The 27,140-nt window shown below is 40.1% G+C and overlaps 1 protein-coding gene across 1 annotated transcript in view; it reads left to right on the forward strand.

Annotated features, from left to right (window-relative positions):
- The window catches only part of LOC126457406 (intraflagellar transport protein 140 homolog), a 262,614-nt gene that overhangs the window by 156,738 nt on the left and 78,736 nt on the right, over positions 1-27,140 (forward strand). Inside the window, exons 15-18 of the mRNA XM_050093673.1 lie at positions 6,302-6,479; positions 12,455-12,741; positions 17,428-17,704; positions 24,445-24,605. Coding sequence (XP_049949630.1) covers positions 6,302-6,479; positions 12,455-12,741; positions 17,428-17,704; positions 24,445-24,605 — 903 coding nt within the window. The remainder of the gene's footprint in view (positions 1-6,301; positions 6,480-12,454; positions 12,742-17,427; positions 17,705-24,444; positions 24,606-27,140) is intronic.

Consider the following 27,140-nt stretch of genomic DNA (forward strand, 5'->3'; position numbering starts at 1 on the left):
CACTTGGTTTGAAAAAATTTGTGACCTGGTATTCTGGTCCTAATTCCTCCTGCAGAAGTTGGCCTACACCTTTGGCATGAGAACTGCCTAACAACAAAACTTTCTTCCTTTTCGATGACTTTCCTACATTCTTTTTCAATTTCCTATTGAAAGTTTGTTGTGTCCTGTCTACACCTACCTCTGCTTGAGGCTCATCAGTTTCTAACTGAAGCAACAGGTCAAACTTATTTTTGACATTCACCACAAAACTGTCAGACTTAGTTCTAGGCCTGTTCCTTCTGCTACCTGTTGCCACTTCCCACCTCTCTTTGCCCTTCTCCCTCCTTAACCTGTCCAGAGCTTCCCTAGCCTGATCTAGCTCAGCCTTATTGTAAAGTCAGTGATTGTATTTGATATAGCTAAACTTTCTTTCACTGTTATGTATTTTTATATGTTTTCATTTCTGGATGAAAGACATATCTTCACAATTTCCTGGCAGATGATCAGGGAAGTGAGTATTATATTCAAAACACACACACAAAATACTAGCTTTCGCAACCAACAGTTGCTTCGTCAGGAAAGAGGGAAGGAGAGGGAAAGATGAAAGGATTTGGGTTTTAAGGGAGAGGGTAAGGAGTCATTCCAATCCCGGGAGCAGAAAGACTTACCTTAGGGGGAAAAAAGGACGGGTATACACACACACACACACACACACACACACACACACACACACACACACACACATATATATACAGACACAAGCAGACATATACAGAGGCAAAGATTTCGAAATGCAACAGTGACAATAACAAACGTAATTGTTGGGTTCAAATTAATGATATAAATAAAATAGAAAGAAACATTCCACATGGGAAAAATATATTAAAAACAAAGATTCCATGACTTACCAAACGGGAAAGCGCTGGTAGATAGGCACAATAAAAAAACACACTAACACACACACAACATTTCAAGCTTTCACAACCCACGGTTGCTTCGTCAGGAAAGAGGGAAGGAGAGGAAAAGATGAAAGGATGTGGGTTTTAAGGGAGAGGGTAAGGAGTCATTCCAATCCCGGGAGCGGAAAGACTTACCTTAGGGGGAAAAAAGGACAGGTATACACTCGCACACACACACATATCCATCCACACATATACAGACACAAGCAGACATATTTAATATATATTACATATTTAATATATCTAAAAACACAGATGATGCGACTTACCGAACGAAAGTGCTGGCAGGTCGATAGACACACAAACAAACACAAACATACACACGAAATTCGAGCTTTCGCAACAAACTGTTGCCTCATCAGAAAATGTCTGCTTGTGTCTGTGTATGTGCGGATGGATATGTGTGTGTGTGTGTGTGTGTGTGTGTGTGTGTGCGAGTGTATACCTGTCCTTTTTTCCCCCTAAGGTAAGTCTTTCCGCTCCCGGGATTAGAATGACTCCTTACCCTCTCCCTTAAAACTTACATCCTTTCATCATTCCCTCTCCTTCCCTCTTTCCTGACGAAGCAACCATGGGTTGCGAAAGCTTGAAATTTTGTGTGTGTGTTTTTTTATTGTGCCTATCTACCAGCGCTTTCCCGTTTGGTAAGTCATGGAATCTTTGTATATATAGAGGGAAACATTCGACGTGGGAAAAATTCGTTGATAGAAACAATAACAATAACAAACACAAACACACACACAAATTTCAAGCTTTCGCAACTCACGTTTTCTTCATCAGGAAAGAGGGATGGAGAGGGAAAGATGAAAGGATGTGGGTTTTAAGGGAGAGGGTAAGGAGTCATTCCAATCCCGGGATCGGAAAGACTTACCTTGGGGGTGGGGGGTGGGGGGCGTGGGGGGGGGGGGGGGGGGACAGGTATACACTCGCACACACACACACGTATCCATCCGAATGCACATAACAGTCAGAATCAGACATATACAGGGTGTTTTTTTAATCTAGTTTACTGAACATATATATCTTTCTGCTTGTATTAGTTTTTCTTTGGTAATCATTGTTGCCACAACTGCATCCTTGTCACTGATACCAGTTTCTATGTGGACATTCTCTAACAAGTCATGTCTGTTTGTTCCCGTAGATCCAGTATACACTGAAACCCCACTTTTACATTTTTCAAGGGACTTCAGAAAAATGGCATAAAATGTGGGAAATAATGTTTTTAGCTGTAAAAGTTATGTATAGGATACCCCCTAGCATTTTCAAGCTTTATTTAAGGTATATGTACATAATAGACATCAAAACACTTGTCACATACTTGTTTATTATCTAATAAAGGTTAATTACCCAAAAAAAAAAATCCCTGATGTAACCTAAACTGATAATTGTCTGGGAAGTAGAAATGATTGACTCAGTTTCATACATCGTAGTCGATGTTTCTGGAAAGCATGCAGCTGTCATTCATTATTTAAACAATAAAACACTGCACCAGTTACATAGTTTCTCATGCTTAGCACCATGAGTTTTAAGAATTTTTTCTCATTGTCAAGTGATAATATTTACAAAAATATTTTGTGCGGTGTTCGCATATACAGGGTGTTACAAAAAGGTATGGCCAAACTTTCAGGAAACATTCCTCACACACAAATAAAGAAAAGATGTTATGTGGACATGTGTCCGGAAACACTTAATTTCCATGTTAGAGCTCATTTTAGTTTCGTCAGTATGTACTGAACTTCCTCGATTCACCGCCATTTGGCCCAATTGAAGGAAGGTAATGTTGACTTCGGTGTTTGTGTTGACATGCGACTCATTGCTCTACAGTACTAGCATCAAGCACATCAGTATGTAGCATCAACAGGTTAGTGTTCATCAGGAACGTGGTTTTGCAGTCAGTGCAATGTTTACAAATGCGGAGTTGGCAGATGCCCATTTGATGTATGGATTAGCACAGGGCAATAGCCGTGACGCGGTACGTTTGTATCGAGACAGATTTCCAGAACGAAGGTGTCTCGACAGGAAGACGTTCGAAGCAGTTGATCAGCGTCTTAGGGAGCATGGAACATTCCAGCCTATGACTCGTGACTGGGGAAGACCTAGAACGACGAGGACACCTGCAATGGACAAGGCAATTCTTCATGCAGTTGACGATAACCCTAATGTCAGCGTCAGATAAGTTGCTGCTGTACAAGGTAACGTTGACCATGTCACTGTATGGAGAGTGCTATGGGAGAACCAGTTGTTTCCGTACTATGTACAGCGTGTGTAGGCACTATCAGCAGCTGATTGGCCTCCACGGGTACACTTCTGTGAATGGTTCATCCGCACACAATTGTGCAATCACGTCATCTACACAGATTTTCTGTGAACGTTTGGGCAGGCATTGTTGGTGAGGTCTTGATTGGGCCCCATGTTCTTCCACCTACGCTCAATGGAGCACATTATCATGATTTCATACGGGATACTCTACCTGTGCTGCTAGAACATGTGCCTTTACAAGTACGACACAACATGTGGTTCATGCACGATGGAGCACCTGCACATTTCAGTCGAAGTGTTCATATGCTTCTCAACAACAGATTCGGTGACTGATGGATTGGTAGAGGCGGACCAATTCCATGGCCTCCACGCTCTCCTGACCTCAACCCTCTTGACTTTCATTTTTGGGGGCATTTGAAAGCTCTTGTCTATGCAACCCTTGTACCAAATGTTTAGACTCTTTGTGCTCTTATTGTGGACGGCTGTGATACAATGCGCCATTCTCCAGGGTTGCATCAGCGCATCAGGGATTCCATGAGACGGAGGGTGGATCCATGTATCCTCGCTAACGGAGGACATTTTGAACATTTTCTGTAACAAAGTGTTTGAAGTCACGCTGGTACGTTCTGTTGCTGTGTGTTTCCATTCCATGATTAATGTAATTTGAAGAGAAGTAATAAAATGAGCTCTATACCTCCTGACATGTTCTACACCCACAAGAATCACCTCATTTTTGGATCTGTGGAACAAAAACTGAACCTAATCTAATCTAATTTAGGTGTTCACTCTGCCAACATATCTTTTGCTACTTGCTGTAAAGAGACATGTTAAGTTGTGGACGGGCAGAACTAAAAGATACTTACACATTAGTTTTTGTATGACACAAACTCCAAAACTTTAAGACATCATCTAAGATAGGTTTCAATTTCAAATGAATAATTAAAATGTACAGAGTATTGTTACATAATAAATACCAAAAATTGTACACTTTGTTCTACACCATGAAACTGATGGTAGCAGTAATGTTGTTGAAAGTGCACTTGATTGTGGACTTCATCCAGCTGTGAAAAAAGAGAAATAGCTCTAATTTTTCTAATGTTAAATGAACAGTAATGTGGATCAAGTACAAAGTTAGTCTAACTACCTACAGTGCATCTGAAAGATTTACTTAGCTTGGTGTCCATCAAGTTCAGTGCATGTTTATGGGGAAGAGTGTAAATTTCTGAGGACATGAAAGACATAATCTGGGTCACTAACCTCACAGGTGTACTGGATTCTTGCACAGTAGTGAGCTATGCCTCAATTCTTCATTCAAATAACATGAGGCCAATCTGGTAGCTTATCTGTAACAACTCCATTGTTTCATAAAAATATGGTCTGGTTATAGTGTGACATGAATCATGTTGGATACATCCAAATATTATCAATTTTGCGTATCAGCCAATCACCCACTATTGTCAGCTTTTTTTCCATTCACAATCTAATCAGTCCATTCAAAAAGAGTACAAGAAATTGTTGTACTAATTTCACATGCTACACTACATTACAATGTGTGATGAATCTGCTGCTTCCGAATTTCACTCAGTATGCTAAGATACATTTACATTGGTCTAAGTGAGTCACACATTGAAGCAAAACAAATGAAATACAGGGTGTACATAAAGTTTGGGAACACTTTCAATTATTTATTGCATAAGAACTAAACTTTGTACAGATGTCATACATATTGCATTTTGAAGAGAAACTCTGAAGGTTTTTTTTTTAAAAACATTCGATATGCGAACGATGAGTGACGCGGCAGATGTCAATACGATAATAGAATTCTTGCCATACCCGTCCCAGATGGCTTCATCGACTGTGGCAGTAGCTTCCTGTATTCTCTCTCGAAGCTCTGCTACATCACATGGTAGAGGCAGTACATACACCAGATCTTTAACATGTCCCCACAGAAAAAAGTCACACGGAGTAAGATCTGGTGATCGGGGAGGCCATTTCATGAGACAGTTGTCTCCTTCTGTAGCATGGCCGATCAATCGTTGCGGCAGCTCCATTTTCAGGTACCCACAAACTTCACGATGAAAATGGGATGGAGCTCCATCCGCCGAAAGATGAACGGAGAGTCCAATTGCATTTGAGGCATCAGCCTTTGCTGCAACATGTCCAAGTAGGAATATCCAGTAACAGTCTGTCGGTGAAGAAGAATGACCCGTACGGTTTTTGGCATGACAATGCACTGGCTGCTTTGTACCCCAGATTCGACAATCATGCCCATTCACTTTCCCATTAGTGTGAAAAGTGGTTTCGCCACTAAAAATTAAGCGATCACTGATGCCATGCCCATCCTCATTCAATTGTTGCAACTGTGAATGATACTCAAAACGCTTGTCTTTGTCCTCGTCATTGAGCTTCTGCACTAACTCCAATTTGAATGGTTTCATAGACAGCTTTTGTACTGTCATTTGAGCCATTTTGAGTTCACGGGATACATAATGCACCGATTTCCTTTGACTCCTTATGAATGTCTCTCGTACGTGCTCCACATTCACTTCACTCACACTGGGACGTCCACTTCTCTTTGCCAGGCACAAGCAACCCATTGTAGTGAATTTGTTGTGCCAGTGATAAATGGCCTTCCTTGTTGGTGGCTTCTTACCGTACTTGGTTCTAAACATCCGTTGAACAGCTGTAGTACACTTGTTTTTGTCAAACTCCAACACACAGAAAGCTCGGCTCTGCACCTCAACTCGCCATGTTTGCGACTAGTGCTGACTACCAGCAAATTACCAAACTATGCTGTGGCGGTATACATGAAAAAGCCTTTCAGGGTTTCTCTTCAAAATGAGATATGTATGGTATCTGTACAATGTTTGGTTCTTGTGCAATAAATAATTGAAAGTGTTCCCGGACTTTATGAATGCCGTGTATTTTAATGTGACTGATTGAAAAGTTGACAGTGGTATAAGAAAAGACTACAGCACACCTACAGTGTACAATATGTTTGGGTTATATTGAAGAAGAGATACCTCTTAAGCATAAGTCTGTTCTTTCAAACACTATTTATTGCTTATAAAATATCAGTTACTAAATCAAATTTCTTATTGCAGTGAAGCTGTGTGGAGCAGCCTCGCTCGTATGTGTGTGAAAACTCGGCGCCTTGATGTCGCATGGGTATGTTTGGGTCACATGCAACATGGTCGTGCAGCTTTTATTTTGCGCCAAGCAGCCAATGAACCAGAACTGGAAGCTAGGGTTGGAATTCTGGCCCTGCAACTTGGTCTCAGGGTCAGCAAACATTTTACATATATTATTTAACTTCTTATTGGACTGCAATGTGATGGAACTGCTCTTTAATGCTCAAAACCAGAGTCACAACTTTTTAACTCTCTATGTGATTTGTAATATGTGCATCTTTCTATGAGTTGTCTTTATTTCTCAACATGTATCATTCGTAGATACTACAGTAGAGAGAAATGTTGAAGTATTCATCACATGATAATGTTCACCCTAAGATGTGACTAAGCAATAATCTGATTGAGGTGGCCAAGATCTGTTGCAGCATAAATAGATAGTATTACAAGAACCCTATAAAAATCTATATAGAAGTCTCTGAATTTAACATTTGTCAACAATATTCATTCACAACAGCCATATTATTCTAATTAGCTCCTGTATGGGTCACAACAACATTGATTGAATGCTCTATCCACACTGAATTTATTCATAGACTTCTAAGCCAAAATTAAATGACATATTCACTCTCAAAGTCACACCAGCTCACACATTTTATAATATACGCACAAGTAAAATAGTTACTATGACAATAATATAATTAAAATTTGACTTTGAACAAATACTATTAAATAAACACTGTGACACAATGTAGCAGCAGTAGTTATAGCTCTGTTTAAAATTACTAATGTGGGTCCAGAATGAGTTTTCACTCTGCAGTGGAATGTGCACTGGTTTGAAAGTTTCTGAAAAATTAAAGCTGTGTGCTGGGCTGGGACTTGAACCTGGACATGCATGTTAATGAGCAGAAAAGGTAATGATTAGTGGTTGCTGTAGTTAAACTATCTATTTCATTATTCAAAACATTTTCTAAATGAGTGGTTTGTTAGAGGCTGAAAATACCGCTTCAGTTGTAAACCTCTTTTATTATCACACGACCAGTTTTGGGCTCTCATAAGCCCATCTTCGGGTGTCGAACTTGGTGCTGTGGCTCCCGAGTGTCGCGGTGGATGGCCACTGTGGCACTCAAGGGCCACAGCACCAAGTTCGACACTTGAAGATGGGCTTACAAGAGCCCAAAACTGGTCATTGATAATAAAAGAACTTCACAACTGAAGCTGTATTTTCAACCTCTGGTATAATGCTCAGTTGTGGAGGTTCCCCCAACAGGATTGTGTGGAGTGGTTTGTGTTTATATACTTCTGCTAAGACCCTGTCGTTGACAGTAGCAATCTAGAATTAACAACTTGAATTTTTTAGTGATATTTGTCATTGACCCCTTGATGATCTTGAAATGAATACACTCTCTTTTTCAATCAGTATTGATGTTGTTCATGCTTCTCGCATAATTTATAGCAGACACATGAGTGCAGCTAGTATACCCAACACAGCTTCACCTTGGCAACCCAGGTCTTCAAATGCATCTGTAACACTCTGTGGCTGCTAGAGTATTGTATATATCTATATTCCAAAACCATAAAATGCTCACATTGTAGTTACTAATAGCATGGGTGATGCATGTTTCGAATGACAGTTAGAAATAGTTTAAACAATATCCTTACACCAAATAATGTAATTGTTGTTGTGGCCTTCAGTCCAGGGACTGGTTTGATGCAGCTCTCCATGCTAATCTCCTGTGCAAGCTCCTTCATCTCCAAGTAACTACTACAACCTACATCCTTCTGAACCTGCTTAATGTATACATCTCTTGGTCTCCCTCTACGATTTTTGCCATCCACACTGCCCTCCAGTACTAAATGATCCCTTGGTGCCTCAGAACATGTACTACCAACCGATTCCTTCTTCTAGTCTTGTTGTGCCACAAATTCCTCTTCTCCCCAATTCAATCCAGTACCTCCTCATTTGTTACGTGATCTACCCATCTAATCTTCAGCATTCTTCTGTAGCACCACATGTCGAAAGCTTCTATTCTCTTCTTGCGTAAACTATTTATTGTCCATGTTTCACTTCCATAAATGGCTACACTCCATACAATAATTTTCAGAAAGGACTTCCTCTCACTTAAATTGATACTCAATGTTAACAAATTTGTCTTCTTCACAAATGCTTTCCTCGCCATTGCCAGTCTACATTTTATATCCTCTTTACCTCGACCATCGTCAGTTATTTTGCTCCTCTACTACTTTAAGTGTCTCATTTCCTAATCTAATCCCCTGAGCATCAGCTGATTTAATTCAAATACATTCCATTATCCTTGGTTTGCTTTTGTAGACATTCATCTTACACCTTTCTTAATGTCATCAGCAAACCTCAAAGTTTTTATTTCTTCTCCATGGATATTAATTCCTACTCCAAATTTTTCTTTTACTTCCTTTACTGCTTGCTCAATATAGAGATTGAATAACACCGGGGATAGGCTACAACCCTGTCTCACTCCTTTCCGACCACTACTTCCCATTCGTACCCCTCAACTCTTATAACTTCCATCTGGTTGCTGTACAAATTGTAAATAGACTTTTGCTTCTTGTATTTGACCCCTGCCACCTTCAGAATTTGAAAGAGAGTATTCCAGTCGGCATTGGCAAAAGCTTTCTGTAAGTCTACAAATGCGAGAATGTAGGTTTGCCTTTCCTTAATCTATCTTCTAAGATAAGTCCTAGGGTCAGTATTGCCTCGCATGTTCCAACATTTCTACGGAATCCAAACTGATCTTCCCTGAGGTCGGCTTCTACCAGGTTTTCCATTCGTCTGTAAATAATTCATGTTAGTATTTTGCAGCTATGACTTATTAATCTGATAGTTCAGTAATTTTCACACCTGTCAACACCTGCTTTCTTTGGGATTGAAATTACTCTGTTCTTCTTGAGGTCTGAGGGTATATTGCCTGTCTCATGCATCTTTCCCACCAGTTGGTAGTGTTTTGTCAGGGCTGGCTCTCCCAAGGCTTCAGTAGTTCTAGTAGAATGTTGTCTACTCCCAGGTCCGTGTTTTGCCTTAGATCTTTCAGTGCTCTGTCAAATTCTTCACACAGTAACATATCTCCCACTTCATCTACGTCCTCTTCCATTTCCATAATATTGCCCTCAAGTACATTGCCCTTGTATAGACCCTCTATATACTACTCTTTCCACCTTTATGCTTTCCCTTCATTGCTTAGAACTGGTTTTCCATTTGAGCTCTTGATATTCATAAAAGTGGTTCTCTTTTCTAGAAATGTCTCTTAATTTTCCTGTAAGCAGTATCTATCTACCCCTAGTGATATGTGCCTCTATAGCCTTACATTTGTCCTGTAGCCATCTCTGCTTAGCCATTTTGCACTTGCTGTCGATGTCATTTTTGAGATGTTTGTACTCCTCTTTGCCTGCTTCATTTACTGCATTCTTATATTTTCTCCTTTCATCAATTAAATTCAGTATCTCTTCTGTTACCAAGGGTGTCTACTAGCCCTCGTCTTTTTACCATTCTCTGCTGCCTTCACTATTTCATCTCTCAAAGCTACCCATCCTTCTTCTGTTGTATTTCTTTCCATCATTCCTGTCAATTGTTCCCTAATGCTCCCTCTGAAACTCTCTACAACCTCTGGTTCTTTCAGTTTATCCAGGTTCCATCTCCTTAAATTCACACCTTTTTGCAGTTTCTTCAGTTTTAATCTACAGTTCATAACCAGTAGATTGTGGTCAGAGTCCACTTCTGCCCCTGGAAGTGTCTTACAATTTAAAACCTGGTTCCTAAATCTCTGTGTGACCATTATGTAATCTATCTGAACCCTTCCAGTGTCTCCAGGTCTCTTCCATGTATGCAACCTTCTTTCATGATTCTTAAACCAAGTGTTAGCTATGATTAAGTTATGCTCTGTGCAAAACTCTGCCATGCGGTTTCCTCTTTCATTCCATACCCCATTCCATACTACTTTTCATTCTCTTCCTTTTCCTACTATCGAATTCCAGACCCCATGACTATTAAATTCTCGTCTCCCTTCACTATCTGAATAATTTCTTGTTTTGTTTCTCCTAATAATGATGTCCTCCCGTGTAGTCCCTGCTCGCAGATCCGAATGGTGGCATATTTTCCCTCTGGAATCTTTTACCCAAGAGGACACTATCATCATTTAACCACACAGTAAAGCAGCATGCACTGAGGGAAAATTATGGCTGTAGTTTCCCCTTGCATTCAGCCACTCACAGTACTAGCACCGCAAGGCTGTTTTGGTTAATGTTACAAGGCCAGATCAGTCAGTCACCCAGACTGTTGCCCCTGCAAGTACTGAAAAGGCTGCTTCCCCTCTTCAGGAAGCACATGTTTGTCTGTCCTCTCAACAGATACGCCTCTGATATGATTGCACCTACAGTACTGCTACCTGTATCTCACAAGCCTCCCTACCAACGGCAAGGTCCATGGTTGATGTAATCAAACACCAAATATTTAACAACATATATATTTTGTAACTGAGTGCAAGTTTTGAGTATCAAAACATCTGACCTCAGCTACCTTCTCTCTACATTGGAGTCACATAGCACTGAAGTTCTAACTACTTGTGACAGAAAGCAACTATACAGTAGTATTAAAAAAATATTGTGAACTCATACCTAGGACATTAACTGTGAACTATTTGGAAATGTGGGCCTTCCATGTTGGTCACATGAAATATTGGTGCTCCTGTGCTGTATGAAAGAGATCCAGTTTACAGTGGTGTGACTTTGACACTTCCTTGTACATGGCCATGCAGTGCCTGTAGGTAACAATGATGTGTTCTGTGAGTTTTGAGCTAATATTTGGTAGCATCCCAGTTTTATTTGATAGAGCTGATATCGAGACAATTTGGAAGCTAGAGCATCGACAGGAATTCATCTTCCTGTTGCTATGGTCCAGACTGTAGGCAAACTGTTCAAAATATTGTGCTGAATGAAATTCAGCCTGAAAGACTGCAGAATGTGTTCGCAATTTTAAGGGAATATTTCTAATTTTACCTTAATTGTTTCAAGAATCATATGTACTTCCGTACACCAGGGTTGCATGGAACCAAAAGCAAATTGAAATATTGTAGATAAATATTAAGTTTTTGAAATTGTTAGTGCCACTACTGAAATCTAAGCAAGAAGCAAGGGAGAGGAAAAGGTACAGAAAAGTGAAAGAAGGTGTTGGCCCAGATAGACATTGGAAATATGACGAGAGGAAATCATGCATAATTTACCTAAGATTTCATTTTTTGTTTATTGTTAGAGTCATCTGATTGTTTGGAATGAATGGAAGCTGCACTGTAGAAAAAGAAGAAAAAATTCAATTGCGTTTTCAGTCGATATACGTGATACATTAGAAAGAAGGAAATGCAAGATATTTAAGTAAGTGAGGGAAACTAACTGTATAAGCCACTTGAAAATTAAATTCGGAAATTTGTGGTAAGGACTATGGGACCAAACTTCTGAGGTCATTGGTCCCTAGGCTTACTAACTACTTAATCCAACTTAAACTAATTTATGCTAAGGACAACACACACACACCCATGCCCGAGGGAGAACTCGAACCTCCGACGGGAGAAGCCACGCAAACCATGACGAGATGCCTCATACCACACGACTACCCCACACGCAGCTTAAAAATTAAGAAAGTACAAATAAGCAAAATGAGAATATGTGAAAGAGATATGGCATGAAGTGTAAAAAGATATGATCTTAGGAAAAACTCATTCTTGGTACAGTAACATTAAATATAATTTCTAGAAAATAAAAGAGAAGATGCTAACCGAAAAGTTTTGTGAGCTGTGACGTGACTGAGTTTGAATGACTGCATTTTCCTTAATTTATTTCAGTGTCTGTTAATGGCTCCTGTACCACTCATTGATTGATTGATTGAGGGGGATTATGGGACTGTAGTAATCATTGTTGCAGATGTAATCTTTACTAGCACTTGTTTCTTTTAGTTTCAACAATTTATAATTGCAGTTTCAATTGTTTCTATAAAATGAATTTTCTGAGATAGCAACTTGTAGAGTCAGACTATGTTGAAGTATTTCTTTACAAGGAACATTTTTCTGTAAGCATAATTATCTAATTATGTGGTGATTATTTCAGGATGAAGCAATGCAACTTTTCAGACAGTGTGGTCGACATGATCTTGAAGCACGTGCATTGCGCAGTTTGGGCCAGTGGGAAGAAGCTCTTAAAGTGACGGAACAGCATGACAGAATTCACTTACGTAACATGCGCCATCGGTATGCACTGAACTTAGAGGCACGTGGTGACAGGCGAGCTGCTCTGCAAGCCCTAGAACGTGCTGATACCCACCGAAGTCATGCTCCAAGGCTGCTTACTGATAATCCTCGTGCTCTTGAAGCATATGTACTTCGTGACAGAGATCCGTAAGTTCATATGCCATGCTTCTCTGTTAATTGCCATTTTTCCAGCAGAATTGGAGAGAAGGGAGGAAGAAAGAATAAGACAGTTACAGTGGATATATGTGTCTGTATTAATAGCTTTGTATGATTTTAGTGGAACCTTACTACCTGTTCTGCAGTCTGTTGATGCCAACAGCTCAGAATGGCATTTAGGAGATACAAACAAAAAACAAAATAGTAGTTCTATTTTAAACAAAGAAAATGTGCTGAGATGCTATATTTCAGCATTTGCCCTTTGAAAGTACTTTCTTGTTGCACATTGCTGCTACCAAGATTCATTAGAGCAATACTTATGATGTGCCTACTCAACTGGGTGATGATGTAGATTACAGTAGAAGAAATATGATGTATCTCATTACAAGAGTTTGATGGTAGAGATTGGGGTAAAAAAAATCGACACTATTGGATGAGGCTGTGATAATCGCCATGAAATGTTCACTCTAAGTGTTAATACATTAATGGGGATAATTGTGTTCAGTGATCTGAGATACTAACCCTCCCGCCCCTCCTTTTTTCCAGTTTTATTTACATTTCCCATAGAGTTAACCCATTCTTATTTCTCACCTGATTAAATGTCATTTTATTCCTAAAGGTTGATAATCATTGTTCACACTGAAAGTGTATATAACTTCGAGCATGCTCTGACCTTCATTTGAACAAATCCCTAATATTCATTTTATGAGTAATGCATCTTGATTAAAATAATTTATTTCATATCTTTGTGTCAGCTCTATAATATTTGATTTTAACAATATTAGGGAAAAGACAGATCGCTACTCAGTGTCAAGATGACATGGTGAGTTGCAGGCAGGCACAATGAAACAACTGTTACACATTTAACTTTCATCAAAGCTTTCTTCAGAAAACAAAACATACACACAGTCACAAAAGCAAGCACATTTCACACATGTGTCTGCCACCTGTGGTATCTCGGACTGGAATGCAACTTGTCATATTGAGTGGCAGTCTGGAATAGTGGCAGAGAAGGGAGAGTGATAGTAGGGTATGGATGGAGGGAGAGAAGAGCACTGTCTGGCTGATCCTGCAAGGACTGTAGGAATCAGCATGGGTTTCGAAAGAGATGATCGTGTGAAACCCAGCTCGCGCTACTCGTCCACGAGACTCGGAGGGTCATAGACACAGGTTCCCAGGTAGATGCCGTGTTTCTTGACTTCCCCAAGGCATTCCATACAGTTCCCCACAGTCATTTAATGAACAAAGTAAGAGCATATGGACTATCAGACCAATTGTGTGATTGGATTGAAGAGCTCCTAGATAATAGAATGCAGCATGTCATTCTCAATGGAGAGAAGTCTTCCGAAGTAAGAGTGATTTTAGGTGTGCCGCAGGGGAGTGTCATAGGACCATTGCTATTCACAATATACATAAATGACCTTGTGGATAACATCGGAATTTCACTGAGGCTTTTTGCGGATGATGCTCTAGTATATCGAGAGTTTGTAACAATGGAAAATTGTACTGAAATGCAGGAGGATCTGCATGGAATTGACACATGGTGCGGGGAATGGCAATTGAATCTCAATTTTAGGAAAGTGTAATGTGCTGCAAATACATAGAAAGAAAGATCCTTTATCATTTAGCTACAATATAGCAGGTCAGCAACTGGAAGCAGTTAATTCCATAAATTATCTGGGAGTAGGCATTAGGAGTGATTTAAAATGGAATGATCATATAAAGTTGATCATTGGTAAAGCAGATGCCAGACTGAGATTCATTGGAAGAATTCTAAGGAAATGCAATCAGAAAACAAAGGAAGTAGGTTACAGTACACTTGTTTGCCCATTGCTTGAACACTGCTCACCAGTGTGGCATCCATACCAGATAGGGTTGATAGAAGAGATAGAGAAGATCCAAATGGAGAGTAGCGCGCTTCATTACAGGATCATTTAGTAATCGCGAAAGTGTTACAGAGATGATATATAAACTCCAGTGGAAGACTCTACAGGAGAGACGCTCAGTATCTCGGTACAGGCTTTTGTTGAAATTTCGAGAACATACCTTCACCAAGGAGTCAAGCAGTTTATTGCTCCATCCTACGTATATCTCACGAAGAGACCATGAGGATAAAATCAGGGAGATTAGAGCCCACACAGAGGCATACCGACAATCTTTCTTTCCACGGACAATATGAGACTGGAATAGAAGGGAGAACCAATAGAAGTACTCAAAGTACCCTCCGCCACACACCGTCAGGTGGCTAGCGGAGTATGGATGTAGATGTAGATGTAGATATAGACTGCCAGGCACAGTCTCTGAAGGTTGGAGGGGAAGGGGGAGGCTGTCAGGAAAGGAGAGAAACAGGGAAGGGGAAGATGGGTGGGTGCATTGACAAAGGGCCACACATACAAAGAGGGTGAGGGGACATGAATAGAGAGGAGGTGATACAGCAGAGGTGGCCAAGACTATTGGGTGGAGGGAATGGCCAAGATAATTTCAGGAGCGGAGAATGTGCTGCTGTGAGGATAACTTCCCCCATCTACATAGTTCAGAAAAGCTGGTGGTGGATGGGAGGAGCCAGATGGCCCAGTTTGTGACGCAGCCACTGAAATCAGGCATTTTATGTTCATCTGCATGGTGTGCTACAGGGTCAACTCTGCTCTTGACCACAGTTTGGCATGGCTGTTCATTCTGGTGGACAGCTGGTTGATAGTCATACCAATATACAAGGGATGCCCAGAAAGTAATGCACCACATTTTTGTCTTTGACAATTCTTTATTGAACATAATGAGAATTACACACACACCACACAAAAGAATGGCATTTTATCTACACACCCTATTTTTCCATATAATCTCCATCCCGTTCTATGGCCTTCTCCAGCGCAAAACAAGTGCGTGTATATCCTGTTGGTACCAAACCTTGTCGTGGTGGCAGAGCCAGTGCTTCACTGTGTGAATCACCTCATCATCCTCAAAATGTCTTCCACGAATGGTATCCTTTGTTGGCTCAAACAAGTGGAAGTTGGAGGGGGCTAGGTCAGGGCTGTAGGGTGGATGGGGTAACACCGTCCAACCCTGTTTTGCGATGTGTTCAGCAATCCTCAGACTTATTTGAGGCCAAGCATTATCATGTTGCAGAAAAACATCTCTGGGGTTGCTGTGGCGCCAAAGTTACCAGAAGCACATCTTGAGTTTTGTTAATGTGTTGACATATGCTTCTGAATTAAAGGTACTGCCTCTTGGCATCACAACATTGAGAATCACACCTCCACAGCCCCAGAAGACAGTGATCATGACCGTACCAGCAGAAGCAATAGCTTTGAATTCTTTCTTCTGTGGGAAGTGGGAAAGGTGCCATTCCATCGACTTTTGTTTTGTTTCGGGCTCAGAATGGTGAACTCAGGTTTCATCAACTGTCACAGTCTGGGACAAGAAGGCCTCCCCCTTAGCTTCAAAACGTCACAACAAATCAAAACAATGTTTTTTCTGCGCAATTTGTGATCCACCATTAGACACCACAGGACCCATCTTGCACACACACTTTTGAATATCAGAGAGTGTGGATAATTGTATCCACACTTCCTTTGCTGATTGACAGATGGAGCGGCAACTGCTAAGTTGTAATGCGTCTTTCCTCAGAAATGACATCAGCTCGCTGCAACATGTCAGGTGTGACAGCTGTGGATGATCTCCATGACCGTTGCAAATCGTGGAGCTCTGCCAAACTGCCTTCTGATGACCTCACCCTTCATGCCCAGTGACTAACTGTACATCGGTCGAAGCAGATGCTCCATAGTCTTTGCATAAGCATTTTTGAATATTCCCAACAGTTTCTTCCTCTGCAGTGAGAAATTTAATGACGGCACGTTGCTTGTAACATACATCACCTGTAGACACCAACTGTCCTGCAGCTACGCTATGTGTCAGAAGTATTGGAAACTTGGCGTGATCCCTCAAGGGACTTCAAAGAATACATATGTAACGTTTCGCATTTGTAGCATTGTTTCCACCTGAAGAAAAAAAAAAAAAAAGCGTGGTGCATTGCTTTCTGGGCAACCAACGTAAAAATCTGTGCAGTGATTGCAGCAGAGCTGATATGTGACATGGGTGCTTTCACAGTTGGCTCTGCCTCTGATGAGGTTGGATAAGCTGTGACAGGATTGGAATAGGAAGTGCTCCTCCTCTCCTTTTTGCACCCCTTCTTCTTCCCTCCCCCTCCTCCCCCTAACCCCTGTCCCTCTACCCTCCAACCTTCCGACAGTGAATCTGGCAGTCTTCTCATGCCTCCATCTAGTCCCAGCACACTCTGCCAGACATTGCTTTTCCATCCCCCCACTCATACCCTGCTATCTCTCCCCCCCTTCTCTGCCCCCACTCCAGATTGCCGCTCAGTGTGACAGTTGTATTCCGGTCCTAGCTGCCAGAGATGGCAATCGTGTGTGTATGTGTGTGTGTGTGTGTGTGTGTGTGTGTGTGTGTGTGTGTGTGTTTTCTTTTGTGAAGAGGCTTTGGCTGAAAGCTAAATGTGTAACAGTCTTTATGTTGCACCTGTCTGTAACTCAACGTATCATCTTTACAATGAGTAGCAGTCTATCCTTTTCCTAAAATGTCTGATATTCCAACCTGGATTTTCTGATATTTGATGTTAAAGTTTACAAAAAAAATCAATTATTTTTCTTCTTCTTCCAGGCAACTACTTCGTTGGTGGGCACAGTACCTGGAAAGCATGGGCCAGTTGGATGAAGCACTGTCTCTGTATCGTGAAGCAAATGATTTCTATTGTTTGGTACGTGTACTGTGCTTTCGTGGTGACCTGGATGGAGCAGCAGAGGTTGCTCAAAGCTCTGGAGACCCTGCTGCCTGCTATCATTTGGCCCGGCAGCTAGAGTCTCAAGGGCAATCAACAGAAGCAGTAGGATTTTATTCTCGAGCTCATGCTTACAGCAATGCTATCCGTATCTGCAAAGTGAGTAAATGCAATTTTTATTTTAGTTAATGTTTTTGTAACCATAGTTTCATGGTTAATTTAAGTTTCCATAATATACACTGTGATGAAGGCCACTTGAAGCAGTGGCCAAAATGGTGGTTCATCACATCACAGAAGAATTTAATGAAAATGCTTGTTAAAACTACACTTGTATTTAAGAAAATAATGTCATGAGACATGCATGACATTTTGAATAACCTGCACATCCTAATCCATCCCCAAACCATTCGTCATACCCCTGTGGAAGACCCAGTAGCAAGATCTGTGCTGCAAGATCTGTCCAATCTATCCACCCAGTACTTCCTACACAAGTTGTGTTGCATGCTTATCCAACCCCATCAGACACAGGGCTCCTGTGAAAGCAGCTAAGTCATATACCAACTCTGCTACAAACACTTCACAGCATTTTATGTTGGTATGGCAACCAACCAGCTGTCCACCAGAATGAGTGGACACCAGAAAACTGTGACCAAGAACAAAGTTGACCACCCAGTGCTAAAACACACAACTGAACACAGCATGCTTGATTTCAATCTGCTTCACAATGCTGGTCATCTGGATCCTCCTTTCCACTACCAGCTTTCTGAATTACACAGATGGGAGGTATTCTTGCAAGACATCCTTCATTTCCCCTAACCCTCCTGCCCTCAATTTCCTTTAACACATTGTCCACATACTCTTCCTTCAACAGTTTCCCTTTCATTGCCGTGTCACCCCCTCCCATCACAAGTCTTCAGTCACCTTTCTTATGCACTACACCCCACCATCTCCAGTACCTGGCTAGCGAGTGCACCTGCCATCCCTCTCTTCCTCATTCCGAGCCAGAAATCCCGCTGCCTCTCTCCAAGTTGCTACCTATCCATCCCAACCCCTTCCCTTGCCTCCTGCCTCTTTCTCCCTCTACAAGAGTGTGTGTGTGTGTGGGGGGGGGGGGGGGGGCGGTGGCTGGGGGCTGGGTGGGTGTGGGCAGGTGGGTGGGTGCACTGGTGTGTGCACACACACATGTGCATGCATATTTGAACTCTGCCTCAACAAAGGATTTATTCTGAAAGATAGGAAGTTTTCTTTCACTTTTCTGTGTGCCTGTCAACGACTAAATGGTTTGGCTATTTGGTGAACTGTCTCCCTTAATCCTAAATTATTTACATTCTGCCAGAAGTTTCTACATATTTAAACTTGAACTGTTGCCATTTTATTATTGCTTAATTCCCTGAAATAGAGACTTTTTTATACCTTAAGAGTAAATTTTATCTCACACTCTCTTCACATTCCCACTCCTGTGTTCTGCTGTTTTCCCATGGGTCCTTTAACTTATCATCTTCAAGGAAAAATGACAAAGTACAAAAGTTTACATGGAAGTGTACTATTTCACTGCAGCTGATATGGATTGCCTGCTTGTTTATTAACCTGCAATATGTGATTTATCCATTTCATTACATACAAGTTTTAATCATTTTATTTGTTGTACAAGAGTCATGTCAAGATTTACAACGAAACATTTTGATAAGAGTAATTCAAAAATTTTATATTATTTTACACACATTACTGTGATACAGCTACACAATACTCATGAACTAAGATCCATGTTGATTATATTCCTGCCTTTAGTTTACTGTAAATTTGTAACCACTTGTACTTTGACATTGTGGCATAGACTGTTAAATGGTATGCAGGAAGTTAAATGTTCTCTATGTAGTGAATGCTGCAATTGTACCAGAAATGGGAAGCTTACATTGTATGTTTTTTTAGTTAAAAAAAGAACAAGACTATATCAGTAACTTTATGATATTTTTTTAATTCTCCTGGAAGATTGTGCCATAACAAGCAAACAACTCAAGGTAACAGTGACAGACTATATTTTTGATGTCCATGTTTGTGGGACCTGACAAAACACACATTAAAAATGTGAAGTTATTCAATTTATTTGCTGAATAGTCTATGTGTATCTTCAGTTTACATTATTCTCAAAATATAGGTGTAAAAGCTTTACATGGTTTGCCTCTGTGATCTTCTGATCAGAGCAGTTTATTTTTGTCCCTCTCTTTTAATGATTTATTCCCAAATTGCAGCATCTGGGATTACTGAGATGCAGATTTAGTCCATTTTGATGGAAATAGGAGTCAAGCTTGCCTAAAGCATTTTTAGTAATTTTTGTAACATTTTCAGGAATCTGATTTTCAAAGAGAAATTATGTATCACCTGTAACTAAGACATGAATGAACATCAACAGTAAGTGGTGGGCCATTTACATAGAATAGAACATATAGAGACAGGAAACTTTCATTAAAATTATTCTGGAACAATGTGTCTCTCCTATCAGATATTAGTTCTGTAGGGCAGAGAATTGAAAGAAGAGTAAATAAAGAAAACAGACAACAGTTTATAGAAAATTAGATGGGAAAAAATGTTAAAATCAAAATGCAAAAAAGCACAATGCAACAAATTCTCTGTATAATGCAAATTCTCTGCAATTTTGTCATCCTTTAACCCTTGTCTTTCGATCTCAGTCCCTTTCTCTTCTGTGTGCTCCAAACTCTTCTCCTCTCGTGATCTTCTCTTCTTTATGCTCCAAACTCCTCATGACCCTCTCTTCTTCATATGCTTTCTCCCATGGCACCATCTGACACACTAACACATCTACAGTCTTTCTTCATGCCACTCTAAAGTTATCATTCAACGTGCTACATCGTACAGGTCATAACACTGAAAAAGTATATGTCCTTATAGAATAATTAGCTACCACTATGGCTTGATAGCGGTAGCACTAAGTATCTACAGCCACATGACGCGTTCGGTGTAGCAGTAATAAATCTCATGAATCAGTCTCTATATTAGTGAAAATTAAGAAAAAAAAAGTGTCTCATAGGAAATGAGACACTTAAAGTAGTAAAGGAGTTTTGCTATTTAGGGAGTAAAATAACTGATGATGGTCGAAGTAGAGAGGATATAAAATGTAGACTGGCAATGGCAAGGAAATCGTTTCTGAAGAAGAGAAATTTGTTAACATCGAGTATAGATTTAAGTGTCAGGAAGTCGTTTCTGAAAGTATTTGTATGGAGTGTAGCCATGTATGGAAGTGAAACATGGACGATAACTAGTTTGGACAAGAAGAGAATTGAAGCTTTCAAAATGCGGTGCTACAGAAGAATGCTGAAGATAAGGTGGGTAGATCACGTAACTAATGAGGAAGTATTGAATAGGATTGGGGAGAAGAGAAGATTGTGGCACAACTTGACTAGAAGAAGGGATCGGTTGGTAGGACATGTTTTGAGGCATCAAGGGATCACAAATTTAGCATTGGAGGGCAGCGTGGAGGGTAAAAATCGTAGAGGGAGACCAAGAGATGAATACACTAAGCAGATTCAGAAGGATGTAGGTTGCAGTAGGTACTGGGAGATGAAGAAGCTTGCACAGGATAGAGTAGCATGGAGAGCTGCATCAAACCAGTCTCAGGACTGAAGACCACAACAACATTAGTGAAAATTATATCAAAATCCCTGCAGTAGTTCCTGAGGTTAGCCTTCATGTACAGGCAGAAAAACACAACGGGGGACCTTAATTTATAATATGTACAGAAGAAGAACATATGTATAGATTCTGGTGATAATAATTTTGTGGCTCATTGACCTGGTGCAAGTCTTTCAATTGGTTGCCACTTTGGCAACTCATGTGACTCTAACCTCCCTCAGTTATCTTACTGGGTAAAGGATCTACAGTTTAATGTGGAATATGAATCACATATTGTTTCTGCTGAATCTCCACATCATTGACACATGAATGTTAGTTTAGAAGGAAGACCAAAAAATCTGGGATTCAGTCTCTTGACCTTTCAGTTTTCAGGCTTGTGTTTTATCGCTAAATCATCAGACCTGACCTAGATTCCAGTGAAGCTCCTTTGCTCTTTGGAGTTGCAGCAGCTGTTTGCTTTAGCTTTTTCTTCCACGACCTCTGTAGTTGACCAGCTCATAGCTCCCATTATTGCTATGAGATGTCAGTCCAAATCAAGGTTAAGTGTGGAAGAGATGACAATACACATACACACATCAAAAAAAGTTTTGCATCACCTCAGTTCTGAGAGTTCCAGAACCTGTACAGAAAACTGGAACAGAGATCAAAATAAACATCATTTCCGCCCTCTTTATTGCTCATGAAAACCACATATTGCATGTTGTACCTCCATACAGCAAGATCTTCAGAGGTGGTGGTCCAGATTTCTGTACACACCGGCACTGCTAATACCCAGTAGCAAGTTCTCTTGTATTGATGCATGCCTGTTATTTGTCATGGCTTACTATCCACAAGTTCATCAAGGCACTGTTTGTCCAGATTGTCTCACTCCTCAACTGTGATTCGGCGTAGATCCATCAGAGTGGTCGGTGGGTCACATCGTCCATAAACAGCCCTTTTCAATCCATCCCAAGCATGTTCGATAGGGCTCATGTCTGGAGAACATGCTGGCCACTCTAACTAAGCGATGTCGTTATGCTGAAGGAAGTCGGGAGATGTGCACGACAGGGGTGTGAATTGTCATCCATGAAGACAAATGCCTCGCCAATATGCTGCCGATTTGGTTGCACTATCAGTTGGAGGATGGCATTCACATATCATACAGCCGTTATGGCGCCTTCCATGACCACCAGCAGTGTACATCAGCCCCACATAATGCCACCCCAAAACAGCAGGGAACCTCCACCTTGGTGCACTCATCGGACCACGGTATTGACTGTCTAGGCATGGTTGAACTACAGACAACATGAGCCGTGTACCTCCTTCCTGGTGGAATGATGGGAACTGATCAGCTGTTGGACCCCCTCCGTCTAATAGGTGCTGCTCATGCATGGTTGTTTACATCTTTGGGTGGGTTTAGTGGCATCTCTGAACAATCAAAGGGACCGTGTCAGTGATATAATATCCACAGTCAACGTCTATCTTCAGGAGTTCTGGGGAACAGGAGTGATGCAAAATTTTTTTGGTGTGTGTATTACACACTCATCATTACTCAGCAGTAATAAATTACATACACAACCTCCCTCATGAACCAGTCTTTCTGTTAGTGAAAACTATATAAAAACACGTAAAGTATTTCTTGATATTAGGCTTCACATACAGACAGAAACTGCAGTGGTGGACTTTAATTTATAATACATGTAGATTTTCCTGAAAAATTGCAAAAATAAATAAATAAAAAATTTGGAGTTTGCTGTGTTGGGTCGTTGTAAAAAGTGGACACAGCTGAAAGGACTTTGGAGTGCCCAATATCTGCACAGTATTTACAATTAAATGAAGCATTCCTGATTAAAAAGTTCTTTGCTGAAAAAAAGAAAAGAGGAAATATACTGGAAAGTCATCAGTGTTGATTATATTAGGTTGGTGGATAAGTTCATAGTGTTTCTGTTTTGCATGTTAGTATTCCAGTTACCATGGGTTTATTTGTCAATTTTCATTCTTTATTTCTAGTTCACTGTTGATATTTGCATTCACATATTGTCATTTTGTCACTTGGGGATAATGAGAGGAACTGTGAATGTTAGAAAATAAAGCACTAAGTGGAGAAATCAGAACATTTCCAACATATTCTTCCATTTGAATTCAGTAGAAAGGTGACAGCAGTGGAGACATCCAAAAACATTTGTGCCATGTATGGAGATAATGCCAGTGGGAAGAACACAGCAAGAAAATGGTTTTTCATTTCAAGGATGATCATTTTGAGATAAATGACTCTCCGTGTTCAGGAAGTCTTTTGGGATTTGATGGAGATCATTTAAAGACATTAATCCACAATGATCCACATCATTGTACACAAGAATAGGCAAATACAATAACTGTGATCATTCCACCATCATGTGACATTGTTATGCCACGGGAAAAGTTGAAAAATTGGCTGTATGGGTACTGCATGCTCTAAGCCAAAAACACAACAATCAGCAAGTGGCCATATTTGCATGTCTGCTTACTCGCCATCAATTGGTTCATGAACAACACTGACCATTCCTATACTGTGTCATTACTGGTGACAAGAAATGGTGTCTTTATGCTAACATAAGGAAAATAAATTAATGATTGAACCCAAACACAGCAACAACTTCCCATACGAAGACCTGTGCACATCCACAAAAGATAATTTATGTATCTGGTGGAACATTGACAATATGGAGTTCTAGAAATTGCTTCCCGAAAGTGTAACCATTACTGCTGACACATACTGCCAAAAACAGAGATGTGTTTCAGATGCAGTCCGAGAACAATGGTCAGGAAGACTGCATGAAGTAATGCTCCTCCATGATAATGCCTGCCAGCATTCAACTAGACTGACAAAAAACACTATACAGGAGTTGGTCTGGTAAGTCATTCCATACCCACCTTATTCAGCTGATGGTGCACCCTCAGATTTTCACCTTTTCCGTTCTCTATTAAACAACCTTCAAGGCTCTTCCTTTCTGGATGAAAATGTGCTCTGAACATGGTTCGATGAATTCTCTCAAAACCAGGTGATTTTTACAGTCACGCAATTGCAAAAGCAGACTGTTGTAAATAGTGGAGGAGGAGAATATATTATTGATGACTAAAGTTTCTGTTATGTGTATTTGTTGTGTTTATTAAACTTATGGAAAAATGTTATGAGCTTGCGCACCAACCCAATAATTACAACCTGAAGTAAGTAAAAACTTTGAAAGCATAAATTATTCACATCCTCTGAATTACACAATTCTATCACATAGGAACAAGGCCTGGATGATCAGCTCTGGAACCTTTCATTACTAGCAGGACCTCGAGACCAACTTGACGTAGCCCGATACTTTGAGAAGAGCTTTCCAGACCGGGCAGTTCGTCTTTATCATCGTGCTGGGATGATACATCAGGCTGTTAACCTTGCATTCAGGTGATCTTTTTCTCAACAGTGTATGCATTTGTGTGTTCTTTATATTTGGTTTGTATTGTATTGGTTTTGGATGTGTACTATCACAAGACTGTTATTTCAGTGATAGTTTGTAAGTTTGATCGTAGGATTGCCTCAAGACTGCCGAAAACTGTTCAGTTCTTTATATATGTCATTCCAGTCAATAAGCCACAAACAGGTCATTGGGTTCAAATTTTGCATTTGACATGCATCTTGATGTGTTAATCCAACCTATGTTTCAAATATCCTACTATGAAAAAGAGAAAAAGTATGAAAACCTTGCAAACAATCATTTCTAGATTAGATGTGTCTACACATACAGTGGGATGTATGTACTAGCATTTTTTTTACCCTTGGGACTCTCCATCACCGTATCATCTCATTCTACTGTAAAACTAATGACAAGTGATCAGTTCTGCCAACTGTTTTATAAATAGTGTTCATATTAGTGTTATCAAGGAAAAAAAATCTTGAAGCATAACTTCATTTCCTAGGCTTTATCTTATTGCTGGTGGAGGGCCTTTATTAGATTCCAAAGTTATCGAATCCCAGGGATACTAGAATGAATTTAAACAAATAAATATGCAAACATAGCATTAGAACATTTAGATAGAAGCTTAAAAAATTTATTTAATCAATACAGCAGTGAAGTATGAAAAAAAATGTCTATTTTTAATAACATGGGAAAATCTTTGTTTTTAATAACAGAACATAAAAAAATCATGGTTGATAATTAAATATTGCAAAATTTGACATTTTTTTTCTTTTCTGAAGTAAATGTACTGTCAGTCTGAGGGCAGCAATTGACTAATATTGGCTATATGCTGTGGCTCTCATTGCAACTCTGGGTTCCATCACTAAAAATGTTTCCTGCTGTCACATACGTGACAAACTTTTCCATACATTCAGGTCATTTTTAAGTCTACAATGTGGTACTGTGCCACAATCAAAAAAATTTGAAATCTCTTTTTCAGCAAACATTCATTGTTCACAGTTTATTTCTGGTCTGCCTCCAGAAAAAAGACATCTGTTCTGTTCAAGGTCTGGATCACAAGAGAGAGAGCCAATTGCATTCTGCACTGCAGAGTCCTCCAGATTCCACACACATGACCTGTATCCCATGCACATTGTTGGCTAAAACTGATGGCATGGTTTCTCTAGCAATTTCAGCAGAGGACTGAGGACATCTCTTGTCAGAAACTTTAACTGGATGGAACTGCCTCATGTCTGAAAGGCAGGCAACTTGTGTCATGTAGGCACAGTCAAAGTTGTTGTGGGAGACAACTTGTAAAGATTTGTCTGGGCCTTTGAAGTAATTTTTTTAAACCAATTCCCTAAAATATCCCTTGACTGGCTACCATCCTGTACACTACCCATGTAGCACAAGCCCTTAGAGTTGCCTACTATCTGTCCCTGCTTCAACATTATGTTTATTACTAATCTCATTTCTGCTACTCTTCAATACTTTCATCTTTCTTTAGTTTACTGTCCGTCTCTTAGACTCAATATCTTTAATTATTGTTGGATATATTTCTGTCTTCTCCTAAATATTCTGTGGATGGAATAATGTTTATTCCATTCAACAGGTCCTGTAATTCTTATTCACTCCCAGAAAGGACATCTGTATATCCAACAGTGATTCTGTTTCCTTGTCCATCCCAATTATTGATGTGGAGGAAAGGTCACAGATACTCGGGCATCATACCACCGCTGCGGGTTGCTCCCAAGGAGGGCGTTGCCATGGACATGTCTCATAAGAGCATCCACTGATGTGACAATCTGATGGCCAGATAATGGATCCTAAACTTTATTTTCTGTTTTTTGTGTATTGTTCTTGTCACAAGTGGATGCATGAGCAGTTAAGCTGGTTGCATGGTAATTCTCATACACATCTATATTTACTATTGTTGTGATTATGTAGACTGTACACTAACATCAATAATGATTTGGTTGTTGCTTCCCCCATGATTTTAGTAATTTTAAAGGAAGTTTATCTATGGCTTCTGCCGTGTTTGATACCAAACCTCCCAAAGCTCTGTCGAACACGTACTCTAATACCGGATCACCTGAACTGACGCAATTTAATTTTGTATAAACCCAAAAAGACTATTCCTCCTCCTCATAGAGCCCCTCTGTGTACTCTTTCCTCTCTCTCTCTCCTGTGTTTAACACTGGAATTTCTTTTGCACTCTTAATGTTGATGCTTCTGCTTTTATTTTCTCCTAAAACTATTTTGACTTGTTTTCTGTATGATAGATATGTCAATTTGATGACCATTTTCTTCTTTATTTCCTTAGATGTTAGCTGCAGCCATTTCACTTTAAGTTTCTATGTACTTCATAAGATATCATATGTTAGAAAGGTGATCATTCATAAATCTGTACTGCTTTATGTCCAGAAGTTCCATCCTCCCACCCCCTCCCACTCACACTCTCTCTCTCTCTCTCTCTCTTTCTCTCTCTCTCTCTCTCTCTCTCTCTCTCTCTCTCTCTCTCTCTCTCTCTGGTGTATAATTTT

The sequence above is a fragment of the Schistocerca serialis genome, chromosome 2 (assembly GCF_023864345.2).
Source record: "Schistocerca serialis cubense isolate TAMUIC-IGC-003099 chromosome 2, iqSchSeri2.2, whole genome shotgun sequence".
Taxonomy (NCBI): domain Eukaryota; kingdom Metazoa; phylum Arthropoda; class Insecta; order Orthoptera; family Acrididae; genus Schistocerca; species Schistocerca serialis.